The sequence below is a fragment of the Anas acuta genome, chromosome 5, assembly GCF_963932015.1.
Source record: "Anas acuta chromosome 5, bAnaAcu1.1, whole genome shotgun sequence".
NCBI lineage: Eukaryota > Metazoa > Chordata > Aves > Anseriformes > Anatidae > Anas > Anas acuta.
In genome coordinates, this window is record NC_088983.1 from 63,179,615 (window position 1) to 63,198,100 (window position 18,486).

Sequence of the window (18,486 nt, forward strand, 5' to 3'; positions counted from 1 at the left end):
CATGCATACATGCACGTTGATTACAAGGAAGGGAGTTAACAGACATTAAAGCTTACTGCAGCCTTCTGAGGACAAAGTAAGAAACCTGTTATGTGGATCCTTCCCAGCTTTCTAATCAACCCCAGAGCACTGCACCAAGTCTGATACACCTGACTGCCAAAAGAGTTCTCGGAAGGAAGTACACTCTGCAGAGAATAACCAAGTATACACGCCCTAAGCAGTAGGCAGTGAAGGAGCACAGGTATCTAAAGGGATTTAAATGCCAAGAGGAGATTAAAATGTAGAACTAAAAATAATAATATGGAACTGGTTCAAGCTAAATATCAGAGAAAACTTTTTGACTATCCTTGGGACAGTGTCTCTGGCAAAATAATGGAGTGCTCCAAAAACAATTTTAACACTTAATTTGAGCACCAATAACTGTACAGTTTGTAAGAAACAAAAACTCTCAGGGATTAATATAAAAGACTATGAGATATTTTCCTTCTTTGACAGTTGAGATTACACACTGCTCTTGTATATAGAAGTCCAAAACATGAATAACTGAACTTTTGTAACTTAAGCACTAGGTGGCTCTATTGGCTTTTTAATACAATATTTCCCACTCTTGTCCAAGTTTTGAAAAGTAGATACAATTCAGAAAGATGTGCTCTCCTGTGTTTTACAGAACTTTAATAGTTATTTTTGCCTGCAGGATGCCTGTGTGCTGACTAGGGAGAGGAAAATGAAAGGTTTTGGATTCTGGTCCTATACATGAAGAAAGCTGGCAAAAGTGTTTTTAATCTGTTGACATGCTCACCCAATTCTTGAACAACTTTGCACTGGTCCAACTGGCATATGCAAGAAAAACTGTCCTTTTTTTCTTGTCAACAGTAACTCAAGGCACCGCTAAGACAGCAATGGATCCCTAAGCTGTGTCAGAAGCCCTTCCTTCCCACTGTGCTGAAAAATGCTGAAAACCTGTCCCAAGGCACTCTCTTTGGATTCTGTTCTTCTGAAGCCATCGCCCCGGAGATGGTGGAACTGACAAATAGCTGCTCTTTAGAACAAGGAACCCAAAACAACCCACGCCTTGGTGTGGGGGAAAGCAGGCTTCATATTATCAAGCAGCAAAATCAGTGACTGATTTCATTTGGGACTGTGAAAACATTTTATATGTCTTTCAGAGATGTCGTTGGAGATTTCAGTGCTATCTTCTGTAGCCTTTGGCCACAACTAGCATACTTCCTCATGTCAGAAAAGAAAAGGATGCATTTTTTTTCTTTCTCAGCAACTTTGCAGCTGAGCAAGGCCTGAACACCTGAAAGCCTGTTCACCCTGAACATGGCCCTAATAGTTACATTTAAAACTTTTCCATTCTTCCCAGGTACACAATTTTCATCTGTAGAAAACATCACTGGAGTAGTCTTTGTGGATTATTTTGGCAATCAACAGTAGCCATATTTTTTATGAACTTTGTACATTGTGAACTGTATGTACATTGTGAACTGTAAAAGCATATACTTAGGCAAAGAGATAGGGCGTATAAAGTTTACTCTTGCTGTTTTCACAAATGTCCAATTTCAGTACTCAATTACTAAATAAATAAATAATTGCACACAGCAAATTTTTCTTTACGCATTTTTGGGGTATTATATATGTAAGGGTTTAAAATCTGTATCTCATCTGTATGAAATAACACCACAATCTGAATTTGAAGGAAAAGTGAACTGAAATATCAAGTTGAAGAAATGTCGATGTGATATTCTCTTTTTTTTTTTTTTCGGTATTTATTAATTTAAATTCAAAATTCCTCTTTTTTTTTTTTTTTTTTTTCTTTTTTTTTTTTCTGTAAACAAAAGGTTGTCCAAAATCAGAAAGCAATTATTACAGAAGACAGGCAATGAATCTAAAAGCTCTATTTTTCCATCACGTTTGTCTAGATCAGAAGAGTGCTTGTTCACCTTCTCTCTGCTTATGCCCACTGGATCATATGGGAGAGGACAAGTGTAAGCCATCCTAACATCTGACTAATCTATCAGGTCATCTTTCATTTCACACTTTCTTTCCTCTGCTCCAGTCTCTGTGCTCTGCCTGACTCAGAGAGATTTCCCCATGTGAGCTACCCCCCCCCCCCCGGGGAAATTACTTCTTTTCAGCAACACGATCTGATCTAGAAAAGAGCTTTATCATGCGCAGAGACCCTCCCCGGAGATCCTTTGTCTTTCCCTGGTAACATGAGTTGTCTGAGTGTGGTAATCTGTGGCACATTCCTTTGACTCATCAGTTAGTGGAAGTCTTTGCAGTACACAGGTGGCAGACACAAGCTTACCCTGGCTGTAGTCTTAGCTAGCAGTTCAAAGAACTGTGCTATATCTGGTCATACAATATTTGGATCAAAGCTGGCTCATGTCCCCCTGGCTTGCAGTGCACAATGAAGTGTAGAACAAGCTCACCACGACAGGATGCTGTCAGCCCCAAAATAGATGTGGTTAAAAATGGTACTGGACTCATTCTTGGAAGATGTTCACAGAATGGAGACAATCAGTTAGGAGAGCCCACATTCCACCTCCAGCTTATAAAAGTCATAAAGCTTTACAGGTGAGGCACACCAGGGAAAGGACTGTTCTGTCTTTGGTTCCATTTACTCATTTGAACTGCCTCTGTTCACACTGGATTTTCCTTTTAGAGCTGGCTGGACATTAGAAAACAAATGAAAACGGAAAGGGGTGTGAAAGTGTTAAAGATGTGTAAATTGAGAATCAGAGCAAAACCCTGAGCAAAGTACCCCTGTCCACCAATCTGTCAAGGTATCCATTAAATACAAGGTCTTTCCAGGGAGAAGAAAGGACAAAGTGAAGAAAAGAAAACAAAAACAACAACAACAAAAAAGCAATAAGGAAGCAACTAAACCAAAAAGAAAAGGTATTTTAGAATTGCAGGATCAAAAACAAATATGGAAGGAATTGAGTGAGGCATCACATGCAGAAGTTCTGAACGTCTGCACATGAGAGGACGAACGAACAGAAACCAGCCCACTGTCTCTAGGAGCTCTCCTAATGCCTGTTAGTATGGGCTACCGGGTGCTTTTCTCTAGTCCTTCCTATGTTCCTAAGTGCCATGGAAATCTACCTTTCCATACAGACATGGGAATCAGGTCTTCTGGTTGTGACAGCAGCTGAAATGCAAAACTTGAGATACACAGGATTTTATTTCCCTTCATTCATATTAGGCTAAGTTCATTTTGTGCAAGAACTGTGATTCAGTAAAGTCTTTCTCAGACCCTCATAAAGTGGCACAGATAGGACTAAGGTACATGCGCTGTTTTTTTGAACAGAAGGGAACTTCTTCCAGGTAAAGAAAGAGACTGGAATTCCATGAAATTGCTTGAGTATGAAATACCACAGCAGCAAACAGGTAATCAAGTTGTTTTGGAACCAGAAATATATCTCTTTAATAACACAACAACTGCTTTTCCCCTTCTTTTAATTTATATGAGCCATTGGTACACATAAGGAAATCTTGAGCAGGAACGAACTGTTATGTAAGGTGAAATCTGCATTCCTTGCATAACTGCAGTTTACATAACACCGGCAAGGTCACGAGCCACAGGGAGAAAAGCAGACTCGCGCCACAGCCCAGAGCAGCAGGTGGTGCCACAGCCCTCTCCTCATTGCATCTACGCCAGGCAACATCTGGCAAACTGGTGCTGCTGGGTGGCACATCCTGGTATCTAGTAAGGGCAGACCTGCATCTCCCTCTTGGCAAACCACGCTTGCAACAAATAAAATACGTCATTTTCCCTTTACCTATGTGGTAGCAAAAAAAAAAAAAAAAAAAAAAAGTATGGAAAATGTCACGAACTGCTAGTACCTAATGCTTTAGAAGAGCTTTATGGAAAGAACACAAGGCCTTTCACAGCTATTTTGTGCATAAGCTTAGGCATAGCCATATAGCATTTTGTAGTTCACATAGGCTGGAAAAAATAAATAAGCAAAATATTTTTTCAGGTGAAATTTTAAGTTTCTACATGAAAATAGGAACATCTGGGGCCCTATTTCTTGACAACTGTCTGCATAGCACTACACAAGCAATACAGGTAATGTTTATTTTGGCTGCAAATTGCCATAAGGAATCCCCTTGTACAATGAATGCCTGGCTTTTCAGGTTGCAGATTTACACTCATCTCTTTAAAGCGGGAAATGAAGAAAAGACTGGGGATGTTCTGGGGACACTGAAGACTGCGGTTAAGTGACATGTAACCCCCGGTTCATACAAAGCTACATAAGTTTGTGTAAGCTTATGTCTAAACCATATCTTTTATTTTCCACTTTCTGGGTACAGTTATATGTTCCACCTGCATCACACAGATATCTGTTTTTTTGGAATTAAATTTCTGACTTGAAAGCCAAGTAATCCAGATGCCAACCGTAGTCGTAGATCATCATGAAAAACCCTACTGGTCATCTAAAAGTAACAGAACTGAATATCACTTAATGAAACTGTCTGTATTTCCACTGCAAACATAATATGAAAAACAATTTTAAACATACCGTTTAAGTTTCAGGAATGATTTTTGCAGAAGTCAAATAATTCAGAATATTCTTTATTCTGGGGGTTTCAGACCATAGAGCTCCTAATTGTGAGCTGTAATTTCAGTGTTTAATTATTTATCATTCACTAGCCGTGTCTAATTTAATACATGTAGACAGCTGCATGCTGAATGTTTTATTTTATGTGCATTTTAAACAAATAAAATTCCTCCTAAAACAGACCTGAGTAAAATGGCATGGTACATCAGAGTCGTGGTTAAAAAGGATTTCATTTGGACATCATGTAACAGATGTGAAATGCAACTTTCAGAAAATCCTCCTTTTTATAAATCAGATTAAAGATCTTTCAGTTCCACATATAGGTTTATCTAATGCAGTGAGAGCTCTCCTTCTTAGAAGGGACGCAGAATTTCAGATAATTTATGTATAATTTCAGAGCAAGACAGTTTTCCACCAGGGGTAAATACTTGCAAAGTCCAAGTGAAGTAAGTTTAAGACAAACTAGTTTTAAACTGGCATTTTTACATGGCTGTTGCAACAAAGCAAGGCAGTCAGTAGATGCTAGCAAAGAATTTGCCAACTGACTGGAAAGAAAGTGTTCCAAATAGCCAAATGACAGTTTACGATTCCAGCTTACAAATACAAACATACCAAAGCTTCCCATCTTGCTCGTAAAACTTTCTTGTGCAACAAAGCGTTACAGTATATTCCATTTATAAACTCATGGAAAACTTCTGTTATGTTATTTCAGACTGACATTATTAGGACTATACAGATGCTTTCCTAGTTTATTTTTAAAATAGTGACTGAACAATCACATCCTATTGTGACTTCTATAGGCCTCATTTCCACTTCATTTTTTTTTTTTTTTTTTTTTTTTTTTGACAATCAGATTTATATTTGTATACTACATGTATTTTATTTTATAATAATAAACTACAGGACAATTATACTTGCAGGTATCCTTTCAGGAAGGAGAACGCCATTTGACTGAAATAAAGAAGGAATTGGATTCATAATTTACTATCAGTTTTAGTGAGTACAAGTCATTTTCGAAACATTTTGCATTTTATATGTTCATACATGCATCTTGTAGGTATACATGTATATTCCTAACACCATACCTATCCAAGATAGGGTTTTATCAAAAATTGGCCTAATACATGTTTCTCCTCCTTGGTAGCCCCCTAGCATTCTTTCTGGAATAGCTTCCAGCAGTCTCCAAAAGATATAAAAATTGCTGCTTATATTTAGAGTAGGAACAAAATGTTTAGATTTCTGAATTCCAGTTTAACTCGATACTGAGAAAGACCTAATCATCCGTATCAAGAGTCCTGAACTGGGCCTGATTCAAACACAGGGCTGGATACTCATACATTGGACGAATTTCTACAACCTCTCAAAGGCAGTGGATAAGAAAGATGATGCTTTCTGATTTCCTGGCTTTATATATCACAAAGATACAATTGGCTTTGTATTATTTCAATCACTCATTGTAATAATTTTCTCCCTTTTTTGAATCATTACTATTTTCCTCCATTGTTTTTTTTTTAAATGCTGAATCACTTCTCCCTTCTAGAAGACAGCATTTTATAATGTGATTCAATTACATTTCACACTTGGCACACGCTTCCCCTCCAGCTTTTGGAAATTACTGTATTTGACTGTGTTCTTTGGTGTTGGAATATCAATTACTCTTCAGCAGGTAAATGCATATGCCAAGCATATCCTTAACTGAACTGATTAAAGATCAGAAGAATGAGTAATAGGTGTAGCATTGCTTGGATGCCACTAATTCACGATTCAAGCCCATTATAGAATAAAATATTTCATTTGATCCATTAGTTGTTTTGCTGTTATGAACACCACAGTCAATAATATGAATCTACTTTAAAAAAAAAAAAAAAAAAAAAAAAAAAAGAATTCAAATTCATTAGCTTTTAAGGCAGTGTTCACATGAAAGCAGTATGTTTACAACAACTGAAACAATTTCAAGTGAGAATGAGAGACCATTTCCTAATTTAGATGAATATGAATGCCAGCTTCAATCATCTCACAGACATTTGCCTAACTCTAAAAATTAATCAGTGCTTTCTTCTCGTTCATTCCTCAGTAGATGTTGACATGCAAGCAAATCTTTAAAACTTCTGCTGAATTTCTTTTTGTTACAATGTCAAACTGACTGTGAAAGAGCAGTCCAAATATCACCTACATTGGAAGGACAATGACTTTACTACTGTTACCAAAAGAATTGTCTCTGAAGTAGGGCTTAAAGCAGAATGATGACGTAGTAGAAATGCAAAATTTAAAGAATAATATAAAGAAACATAATCAATTTTAGTTGTTTGGTAAAAGGCAGGAGGTAACTTCATCTTCTGTAGTAAGATTAAAAACATAAAAAGAAATTTATTTTTACACAGTGCAAAACTTACCTGGAAGAACTGCAGCTACCTGAAAGAAGTGAACCAAAACCCTGGTGGTTTCAGAAAAGTATTGACATTTTTTATTAGGAATCAGAACATTTCAAATAACTGGAGACTTTCACTACTTTTAACATGCTATATACAAGCATAAATTGGACAGGCAGATAGACTCCTCTATAGGTTAGATGGTAAGTGTTTAACAAGGTGTTAACTGACATCACTGGGGTGTTCTGAGTCTAGATACAAAGTGTATTGCCTTTATACATAGCAGGTGCTCATGGAAGTGTACACAGCACCTGTCTTTGAAAATATGCTATTTCATAGTTGCCAGCTGAGTGTAAATCCCATTTTCCAAAGGTACATGTGAATTGTTCATTTTAAGAGCAGAGACAGGACATGAAAGTAGCTGGAACCACTCGCAAATGTATGTTCTGAACACAGTTTATAAAATAACTAGCCATAGTAATTGCTTCTGCAAAAATTCAGAGGTTTTGAAGCATTTTATTGTCAATTTATTATCATGTCTCTACGCTTACAACCCATGCTAACTTTCGCTTAAAAAACAAACAAACAAAAAAACACCTAATTGAAATAGTTCAATGGTCTTCTAGAACAAGTGTCCTTGGTCCTTATGGATTTGTACCTCAATGCTTACAGAAGCTTTTTCTTTGCTAAGGCATTTTAAAGTTTTCCCTTCTATGTGAATTCTCTGGTCTTCATAAAATGCGAACTCACACTACCATGTTCTCTTAACTTGGGGTGTGCAGAGCAGCCTGTTTCCATGAAAAAAAAAAAATGTAGAAACTCAGTTATCTTTGAGACTGATGTTCTTTCATTGTGGTTGGTAGAAAGCCAGCAACAGCACATGAGGGAACTATCACAAGGTCTTGCGTAGCTTAGAACAGAGATGAAATCAAGCGTGGAGGCAAGACACATTTGCCAAGCTGAGAAAAGGAATCCAAGAAGCAATGGGATATCTAAGCCCAGCAGGCAGGGAGGGCACAATTATGATTAGAGACTTGCTAAGGAGCCCATACTGCCAGGAAAACTCTGGGATGGGAAGCAGCTAAGTTTGGGCAAGTTCAGGCAGGTTGCTGGGAAAAGGACTAGGGAAACAGGAGAAAGGAATCGGGACAAATGCACCAGCAGTCAATGGGCGTACTGAATGGCCAACAACAACAGGTGTCCTTTACTCATGTATCATGTGGGCAGGACAACTGTGAGTCAGAATTACAGACATTTACGGTATGTAGTTTCCTGGGCAGCAGATGGCTGGTCTGGGTGTAGCCTGGCAGCAGCTCATGAAGACATTCAAAGTTACTGTAGGAGAAACATTCACACGCAGCATAAGCCTTTTTTCAAGCTAAGAGAAGAAACTGTGTCTATTTTTTTTCACCATCATTATTTTAAAATCAATCTTATGATTTTGGATGTCTGCCTTGTTTTCAAATGTCTGGCATCAACAGTTCCATGACTCATACAATACCTGAAGACATAACTCTTTGCTATTTTTTTAAAACTTTATTTTTTTTTTTTTGCACAAGTCCCACAATAGATAAATATGATTGCATTGATACTAGGTTGATACTAGCATAAGACTCAAAACAGCTGGTCTTCTTTGCAACTCGTACTTTGTAGAGTCCCTAATTTCATTTTATTTCCCTTTTTTTTTACACCAGCTGTGTGAGGCAAAAGAATCTCTGAAGACCCTGAAGTTTATCAGTGGAACATTTCTGCCTTGACCAAGTTGGCAGAACACCGAGCTACCTGATGCCTGACATGCGTTGGGAGTTACCTTTACCCCGTTTGTCATCTTACTCTAAGGGCCTTTTCTCCAATTGCTTCATTCCCAGTGCTTCTCTGCACCGGAAAGATACTTTTGTCTTTAAATGCCTTCGGGTTCGACCCCATATGTTGTAACCTAAACTTATCTTAAATGTTTCTAAAATGTTCAGCTCCAGGGCCTAGAATCTCTCACATTGGGGTCAAATTATTTAACATGCTACGGTCTTCACTCCTGCTGAGTCATGCTTGCTTTGACCTTCAGTTATGTGCCTTGGGCTCCTTACTCAGTACATTTATTTTCCAGTTGCTTTTCATGCTACACTGGCACCTGAACCGTGCCTCCACGGAGGAACGAGCATCGCCGCAGCTACCCCTGACAGGGATGCCCTGGCAGCCACTTATCCTCCAGCAGCATCTTGGCCCCGGCCTCGCGGCGTCCTGCAGCCGAAGCGGAGCTTTCCGTGTCCGAGCGCTTTGGGAGGCAGCGGCTTGAGGGAAGCGCTCGGGGCCGCGGCCCTCACGGGGCGCCCGGAGGCGAGGCGAGGCGAGGCGAGGCGGGCCGGGCTGAGCTGAGGCGGCCCGCCCCGAGCCATGTGACGGCGCCGCAGCCGTCCCGGAGCCTCCGTGGGGAAGCGCCCAGCCGCGACGCGGGGCAGCGGCTCCCCCTGAGGCAGCAGCCCGCGGGCAGACCCCAGCCGGCCGCTCCCGGGAGCCGCAGGTGCAGCCCGAAGCCGCCGGGCGGGCGGCTCCTCACAGAGGTAGGGACACGGACACGGACACGGACACGGCGCCCCCGCCCCACCCTGCGCGGCCGTTAACGGCTCCGTGCTGAGGGGCCGCCCGGGGTGGGGCCGGGCAGGGCAGGGCAGGGCAGGGCGGTGGGGGCGGGCGGCGCCCCCCGGGGCCCCGTGGCGGCGCTGCGGTAGCGGGCGGGCGAATGCGGCAGAGGGAAGCGGCGGCGGCGGCTGGCGGGAGCCGCTCCTCCCTTCGCCGTCCCCTCCTCGCCGCCGGCTGGTGGCGGAGCCGCCCCGGCGCAGCATGGCTCTCCCCGGGGCAGGCGGTGAGTCCCGGCCGGGGGGCGGCGGCGGCAGCGGGCCTGGGGCTGCTGCGGCGGGAGCGGCCCCGGGCAGGGCCCGGCTGGGCCCCGCCTGCGCAGCGCGGTGCGGTGCGGTGAGGGGCGGTGAGGTGAGGGGCGGTGAGGTGAGGGGCGGGCTGGCAGCCCCGGCGGCGGCTGTAATGGCTCTTTACACGGCCGCCGCATCGGTTTCATGCCGCACGCCTCAAGGGAAGTAGCTTTCTCTGCCACAAAGGTGCTGAACCCGAGCTGCCGGTGGAGGCTGAGGAAAGGAGAGCGTTTGGATGGCGGCTGTGTCCCCATCCCGTCCCGTCCCATCCCATCCCATCCCATCCCATCCCATCCCATCCCATCCCATCCCATCCCATCCCATCGGGGTGCGGAGCTGTTGCTCTCCAGGTCGCTCACCTTGGGTAGAGGACAGCAAGCGCTCCTATGGAAGGATGCAGGGGATGAGATCCTCATCCCTGCTCCGCTTTGGGGTGGCATGGTTTGCATGGGGTGTCTCTCGGCTATTTTGGGTTTGTTAAACTCCTTTTGGTGACATAAGCTAGCAGTGATGTGGGCAAACCTGTCGTTTGCTTGAGCAAATGAGATCAGATTTTATAAGAAGGAAAGGAGAAAACCCAAAGACAACAAACAAAAAGTGCTGCTCTCCACAGTGGGTTGATTGTACTTGTAGCTATGCTTTCAGATGTGAACCTACGTTACTCTAGTAACTTAAATTATGATTTCTCATGCAATTTATTTCCCGCTGCATTTTTGTTTCTGATCATGATTTTTTAAGAAAATGTTCATTTATACTCAGAAAGTAGTCAGCCAGTGATAACCACTCAAACACGCAATTTTTCCTGTTCTAGTCAGTCAGTACTTGAAGGTATCTTCTTTGCTGATTCAGCAGCAGAAGAAATATTCCACACTTGACTCAGATCTCTAACACTCTTACTGTAGTTGAATTACAAACTAGAAATGTTTTTGCCATGGCTGTAGTGGCCCAAAAGGTCCTTGTTGCCGGCAGCTGTGCGTCAGTTACTACTGTGGACAACTGCGCTTGTTGAGGTCAGTGGAAAGACTCCCATGACTTCATTGAGGTTTGAAAGTGAGAAACTGAATCTAAGTTTGGATGCTTCTAAGGCATCCTAGTGCATTGTCATTGAATCATTCAGTTAGGCATGTATGTATTTTTGTTTCTTATGTAATTAGACTTTTTTTTTTTCATGAAGGCTCAGTACTAGTTGCAAAACAAATACTCTGCAAGTGGAAAGACTGCATTGGGTGAGATCAAAAGTTCTTTAAAGTCAGTAACGTTTTTTCACTGTCCTCTGAATTCATTACAAAAATAAGAACACAACGAAATGTAGGCGATCGCTAAATTGCCATGCTATAGTCCAGCATTTCTCTCGTCACCTTTTAATACTCTATTTGCTTTTAGAATAAAAGGAAAAGTGTTCTCAAAGCAACTGTGAAAACAGGTGGATGTTAATTAGAATCCTTTAGACTGAAAACAACAGGATCACATATCAAAAGGGATCACATATCAACATATGAAATTTGAAGGATGCCTTCAGAAATACTCTAATAGGAGTGCTGATAAGTTATGCCTTGAGTGGTTAAAAACTGTCATGCCTCATGCAGATTTCAGCATACCTCGCATTATTTAAATGAAAACCATCTTATAAAATATATTTGTATTTTTGTAACCAAGAAAGGCTTTGAAATGTTCGTTTGGACACAAGCTGAACATATTGGCAGCGCTTGGATCCATTTGTTGTGATGTTCATTGCTATTTTTAACTTACATGATAAGAATTAGATCTTTGTTGTAAAGTCCATAATTGTGAATGCATTAAAAAGTGCTTTAAGCACATAATAAATAGCGCTGGACAGTGCTTGCAAGAACTGTATTTTTTTCTGCTCCAGAATGCTACCAGATATGTCAAAATCCACTTGTTGCATAAAAATGAAATATAAATAAAGCAATGAAACTACAAAAAAAAAACACAAAACACTAAAGATGGTATTTTCAGTACTGCTGCTGTGACAAAATGGAATTTTTTTTGTTATGAAAGGCTACTTAAATAGAAATTGAAAATATTAAGCATATCTTTAGAAAAAACATATTTAAATGCCAAGAAGAAATTAAAGTCTATATCTTGTCTGCTTCCCACATGCAACTCAAAAGCAGGATATGACCTACAAAAAATATCCACCGAGTTAACTAACTACATTTTTACTTTGGTTATACAGCCATTTTATTCCATAGCCGCTGCACAACCTACGTATTTGTGGAAAGAATGGGGTAGAAATAGGAAAATGAAATAGGTAGAAAAAAGAAATAGGTAGAAATGTGCAACATTCTTTTCTAACTTACTTTTGGCTCTAAAATTGCTTTCAAGTCACAGCAGAGAAGGAGGCAGGCAACTGAGTGGATGTGATTTCCTTGTTCGGTGCAAGTACATACGTACAGCTAAACACACACGTTGCAAACAATGGTCTATCAGATATGCCATTAAGTTGTGTCTTCTGGCAAATCTGCACGTACCTATCTTAGGAATTTTCATGATTCAAGGTAGCACCATGTGACAAGGAAAGAACACTCCCATTACACGTTATACCCTTGCCTTTTGTTATGGTCTCAAAAGCAATCTGGAAGGCCATCTTCTGCTTATATTTTAACACTTAGAACGTCTCCAAGTCAGCCAAGAACTAGGGAGCAGTGAAAATCTCGTATGATATGCCTTTAGGTATACTCCTAACTTTCCTTTAGTAGTCTTTATACTTCAAGCTGAACTGGCACATTATAAATTGTGTTCCTATTAGGAAAAAAACAAACAAACAAAACACACCTCAATGAGTACACGAAGTTCTGAATTCGCAAATTAGCATGGCCCCAACAACTAAAGATGCTTGTGGAGTCTTACAATTCTTGCGTACTGCACAGTAGTTTAAACTCTGTTTAGACTTCTACTTAATTCAACTTCTGAACAGAAGGCTCTGGAGAGACTTTATAGCAGCTTTCCAGTACTTAAAGGGGGCTTGCAGGAAAGCTGGGAAGGGACTCTGTCAGGGAGTGTACTGACAGGATAAAGGGTAATGGGTTTAAACTAAAAGAGGGCAGATTTAGATTATATATAAGGAAGAAATTATTTGTTCAGAGGGTGGTGAGGCCCTGGAACAGGTTTCGAGAGAAGCTGTGGATGCCCCATCCCTGGAAGTGTTCAAGGCCGGGCTGGATGGGGTTTTGGGCAATGTGGTCTCGTGGGAGGTGTCCATGCCTGTGGCGGGGGGGGGGAATGGTGGAATTAGATGATCTTTAAGGTTATCAATTCAAACCATTCTATGCTTTTTGTTCAGAACTCTTAATTTCAACAGGCGTACCACAAAAGAAAGAACAAACCCTGATCTCTCACGTATGTTAATTCTACTTGTATTTATAACCTTTAACTGTCTTCCTTATTAGCTGAGATGCCCAGACAGTTTCCAAAGCTGAACATCTCGGAGGTGGATGAACACGTGCGGCTCCTAGCAGAGAAAGTATTTGCTAAAGTCCTCCGAGAAGAAGACAGCAAAGATGCCTTGTCACTATTCACCGTGCCTGAAGATTGCCCTATTGGGCAGAAAGAGGCCAAGGAAAGGGAACTTCAAAAGGAACTGGCAGAACAACAGTCTGTGGAGACAGCCAAAAGGTTTGTTTGGTAGTTGCTTTCTTAGTGGGAAATTATTTTTAAATGTGTTTGAGATAATACTGAAATGTTTGGCAAATAACATTCTGCCTGTTATTACTTCAGGAGAAAGGTGAACAGCAGGTACCAAGAGCACCTGTGTGGTGTCCTTCCGTGCTATGCAGATGGGGTAGGAATGGGTGAGATTGTCTCCGCAGCTGTGCTTCCAGCAATTGCATAGATATTGCTTATGCAATTTTAACAAACAACGTTGCTGGATAGAAGTGAAAAAAGCTCACTCATTCTTTAATGTAAGAAGGAATCAGGGGAAAAAAAGAGGACAGTTCTTTTTTTCTTGAATAGAATAGTTTCATTCAGAGAAATGGAAAATTTTAACTTTCAGAAAATGACTAGTGGTAAGATATTTCTTCTAGTCTCTGTAAAAATAGATGAAAGCAAAGTCTTGACATTTAACATCAAGGGAGAAACAGAGAGTGGGATGGGCATAATGAGGTTATTTGTAGGTTTCCTTAACTCATGGAGATAAAATTGAACTGCTGTCAGCTACAGAAGTGCACATTTTGAATTTAATTTTCCTAGGTCAGTGTACAGTCAGTCCACCTTCAGTTTACCCATGAATCTAATCAAGCCAAACTCGATTTGGTTTACAGTTTTCTTGTGTGAGGGAGATAGCCTTACACTGATGTCAGGCTGTCCCAGTATCTTAACCTTAGTGGACAGCCTAGACTGTTTGCTAGAGTCACATGAGCTCAGCAGCTGTCTAATGCCAGAGTCTTTCTTGGATGTGTACAGACTCATCAAAAAACAGGCAAACAAGAAAGCATTTGAAACTGATAGGTAAACACATGTACCCTATTAGCTCCAGACCATCAGTTGGGCAGCACATGGCATCGTGTTTCTGGAACAGAAGGGAGAAGATTTGGTTTAATTAAATTAAGGTATGACACACTGATGATGCAGGCTTAGACTTTTGTTTTTGCTTTGTGCAAGTGGGTTTTCCAGTTGGCATGTTCTTAAACAAAAGTGCAGAAGGGAAAACTAGATGTTACCATTCATACAACTACCTGGTATCTTTCCTTCTGAAACAAGTTTCATTTTTAAGGTGGGAAACTGCCTCATAAAAATCTTCTATCAAACTGTGCGTTTGTGTGCCTAAAGTTTTGCACTAGTTTAACAGTGGGAAGTGGGATATTACATATATGTTGCTTACATGTATTTGCCCTTATCCTAAATTGAAATGTACTTAGAGAACAGTTATATGAGTAAAAGTCCTGTTGCTTTCAGTTGCAGTTGATCCAACATTGCCTGTCAAGAATTTCATACTGATTTCAAAGGTGGCTCCAATTAGTTGTGAGGATGGAATTTGGTCATAGAGTATTATTCATATTATTCACACCACCACTGCGTGTTGAATGCCACAGAAGTAATACACAACTTCCAGAGAGAATTCCAGTATTCCTTTTCCTTTGTTAGTGGTTCTTACTAACATATTAAAGTGTTATCTAGTTTATAAAATAAACCAAGAGTATTTCCGCAGCACATAACAAAGTGACATCAAAGGTTGCTTATTAGATGAATATTCAAAAGACATTTAAACTGAGTAAGAAAAATAATGAAATCTTTAGAGATATTACAAAACTTCACTCAAGATATTACGATTATTTCACTGAAAATTACAGCATGCTTTTTCAGCTGTTTTTTTCCTAAGGTACGCATCCATCACAGTTTTGCTGAGAAAGGGTCCAAGTTTTTAAGTCCATGGGGGATAGCCATTTACTGTCCAGAGGGGAGAAATAAATTTGCATATCACAGCCATACTATATTATTACTCAGATAACCAATGTTAGCCTTTTGCTCAAGTCTCATCAAACACCACCTAAGGAATAACTATATTTGCTCATCCTTGTTCTTACAAGTTTAATTGAATGACTATATATGAAATTTTGGTGCATAGTGTTGTTGGAGAAGTAGATGAGTTCTTAAAGCCTGCATGTTTGGGGAAGAATGAAAAGTTTGTATAATAGCACGATAACTTACATCAACTTACCTTCTATGACATTCTCGTACTTTCCTCTGATACTTTGAATTCTAATCTTACTGGCTCTAAGAATCAGATTCTCCTAAATTAATACCAGTGATCATGTTTTCTTTCTACCCAGAGACTCGCTGATACTGAATTTGTAAGAAGTGATACAAAATAATCTTAGTGGTATCTAAGAGTGATTGTAAATAAATCATTGCGTATTGTATTTGTGTGGCGGGTAAGTACAATTGTATGTAGCATATACCATGTGAAATATCATTGGAATAAAAGCTAAAAGCACAAATATTTTGTGACCAACATTTTGCTCATGATATGAGATATTTCATCTTGTAAAATTTTTTAGAGTGTGATTTCTTTGCTGTAATCTGTTTTCCAGTGTACTTCATGTTTTATACTGAGGCTCATTTAATGCTTTATACCATGAATTCCTAGGAAGAAAAGTTTCAAGATGATTCGATCTCAGTCTTTATCATTACAAATTCCATCTCAGGAATGGAAAGCACCATCTGCCAATCCTGTTCTGTCTCCTACAACACCAGTTCTTCAAAGTGGTTTTCTGCCAGTCCAGGTGCCATACGATGTACCAGAGTTTCAGAGAGTTTCAATTAGTGGGGACTACTGTGCAGGGGTAAGACATTATTTTTCTCCCTTCCTGTATCTACAGGAAAAAATTCCAAACCACAAGCAGCTAATATATTTCAAGTGTGAAATGATACTGCATCATGGCTCTTTGCAACAAACTGTAAAAGGTTCTATGAACAGACTGATTTGTAAAACACTTGAATTCATGTCATTTCAATTTATTTATACTTATTCCCATAAAAAATAAATTGGTAGGTCAAATAGATAAAAACATAGTCAGGCATTGAATACACAGGTAATATATGGTAGGAGAAAGAAATTCCGTGTGTGTATGTTTTGCACATTGCATTTGGACTCTGCTTCTGTCACTGGCTTCCTGAGACCTCACGTAAGATCCTTATGCTCAGGTCACACAGATCTATATTTCTGGAAATCCACTTTCCTTGTTATGGGCATGGTTTCAGTTTGTGACTAAAGCTGCTGTTTTATTTTTGTCAGTATTTATCCAGTCTTTCCTTTCAGGTTACAGTTGATGATTATGAGCAAGCTGCCAAGAGTCTGGTGAAAGCTCTTCTCATTCGAGAAAAATATTCACGTCTTGCCTACCATCGCTTCCCAAGAACAACATCCCAGTATTTGTGTAGCATGCAACATGAAAAATGGAAGGTTGAAGATGAAGTTCATCCAGGTGAATATCCTTGTTGTTTTTAAAATATAGAATTAAAACCATATACTACTCTAGTAAAGGTGAGTTGGGTTTTTGTTATGGTCTCTTCAGAGTGTCTTTGTCTCTATAATTTATTCTGTTAGTGATTGGTGGAGAATCACTGATGGACTTAAATTATAAAGCCTATATCTGATCCAAAAGTTTGAAACTGTTAAAAGCTAAAACCGTACCACACAGTCATTTTTTTCTTTCCAGCAAATGGAATGGTACGTAGTGCACTTGTGTTCCTCCTCGAAAAACATACATGGATATAGCTTCAAGTGAAAAGTCATTCCTCCTGATCTTGGCATACTAAAATAAAATGGATTATGAGCTCATCTATGTTGTAAATTGAAGCATGATACAGACATACCAGTTAGCAAGCCCTGAGTCAGTAATTTCACAGGCATGGCACGCTTGCCATGTCAGGTCTGGAAGCTGGATAGTCACATTTGTTGGGCAGTCTGCCTGGGTAAATAAACTCCAATCACTCAACAAGGCTTATTAGGTTGAACATATTCCCAACTATATATGTCACAAATCGTATTTGTCACCTAAGTGGGTTGTGTCTTGAAAGCTTTGCTTATACATGAAACTGTTTGCACTACTAGTTGTTGGATTAGCCTGTGTGGAGCAACCTTTGGTCTGTTCAGATGTGCCAATGTAGACACATCCATATTGTTGGCAATGTATTCTCAGCCGTAAAGTGACATTTTGTATTATTTTAAATCCACTAGCATCTAGGTCACTAGTGGGAAGACAATGAAGAGAAGTATTTTCAAGCATTTGTTATACCAAAAGAGCGCAAAGAGAGCCATACACTGAATATTCACAACAGGATAGATATTTCAGTACAGCTGCTGAGAAGATATTTCCAAGCTATTGTTATGTTAATGATTTTTTTACAGTTATGTTTTTAAGCTGATGTTTTATTAATAATAAAATATCACACTGTCTTAATATGCACAAGTTAGAGATGGATAGGTATGAGTATTATAGTACGATATCAGTTTATAGCATAAGTTCAGATGCTTTATGTGGGTAAAAGTGGATAGTTACTTTTTAGTCTTGGTTTAACTGAAGAGGCAAAAGGATTCTGAATGATAAGAGTGAATGCAAGGATGCAGTTCAGTTGATATAAATATATAGTTGTGATTTAATTAATTTTGTAAGGGATGACAAAACTGTATTGAGAAAATCCTAACTCTGCTTCTGGTACTTCAGTCATGATCAGAAAGTCAAGGAGAAAACTACAGTTGTGTTGTAATACCTCTGGGTTCCACATTTCTTGGTTCTATGCAAAACCAATTTAAAAAAAAAAAAGGAGTTTTATTAACACACACACACACATACAAACAAAAAAAAACACCACTGCTGCCTTGGTCAGAGTGGGAAGCACAGGGTCCTAGGGTCTTAAATTATTTCCTGCTCTACCATGAGTGAAGTGTATTCAGGGATTGTTGAGAGAAAGAGAAGAAAATTGTATTGTGTGTACACTAGTCTACCTCACTAGACTATGGGAGGGGCAGAGGTGGAGAAGTAAGGCAGTCAGTTCTTTTCTGGTTAATGTTTCAATGTGAGAACAGCTGCATACTGGAAGCTTAAATACAAACTTCCAAAATTACTACAATGAGTCAGAAGGTGAAAGCAGTGAAGG

The 18,486-nt window shown here is 40.0% G+C and overlaps 1 protein-coding gene across 5 annotated transcripts in view; it reads left to right on the plus strand.

Annotated features, from left to right (window-relative positions):
• The first annotated feature begins 9,365 nt into the window (after positions 1-9,365).
• AMPD3 (adenosine monophosphate deaminase 3) overlaps positions 9,366-18,486 on the plus strand; it is a 33,543-nt gene continuing 24,422 nt past the window's right edge. Inside the window, exons 1-4 of one of the 5 annotated variants that reach the window (XM_068685297.1) lie at positions 9,366-9,498; positions 13,275-13,500; positions 15,974-16,169; positions 16,646-16,811. In XM_068685297.1, the coding sequence (XP_068541398.1) occupies positions 13,280-13,500; positions 15,974-16,169; positions 16,646-16,811 (583 nt within the window). In that variant the 5' untranslated portion in view covers positions 9,366-9,498; positions 13,275-13,279. Of the gene's footprint in view, positions 9,499-9,612; positions 9,801-9,902; positions 9,921-13,274; positions 13,501-15,973; positions 16,170-16,645; positions 16,812-18,486 lie in introns of those variants that run through there. The other 4 variants (XM_068685299.1, XM_068685295.1, XM_068685298.1 and 1 more) reach the window with 4 other exon arrangements.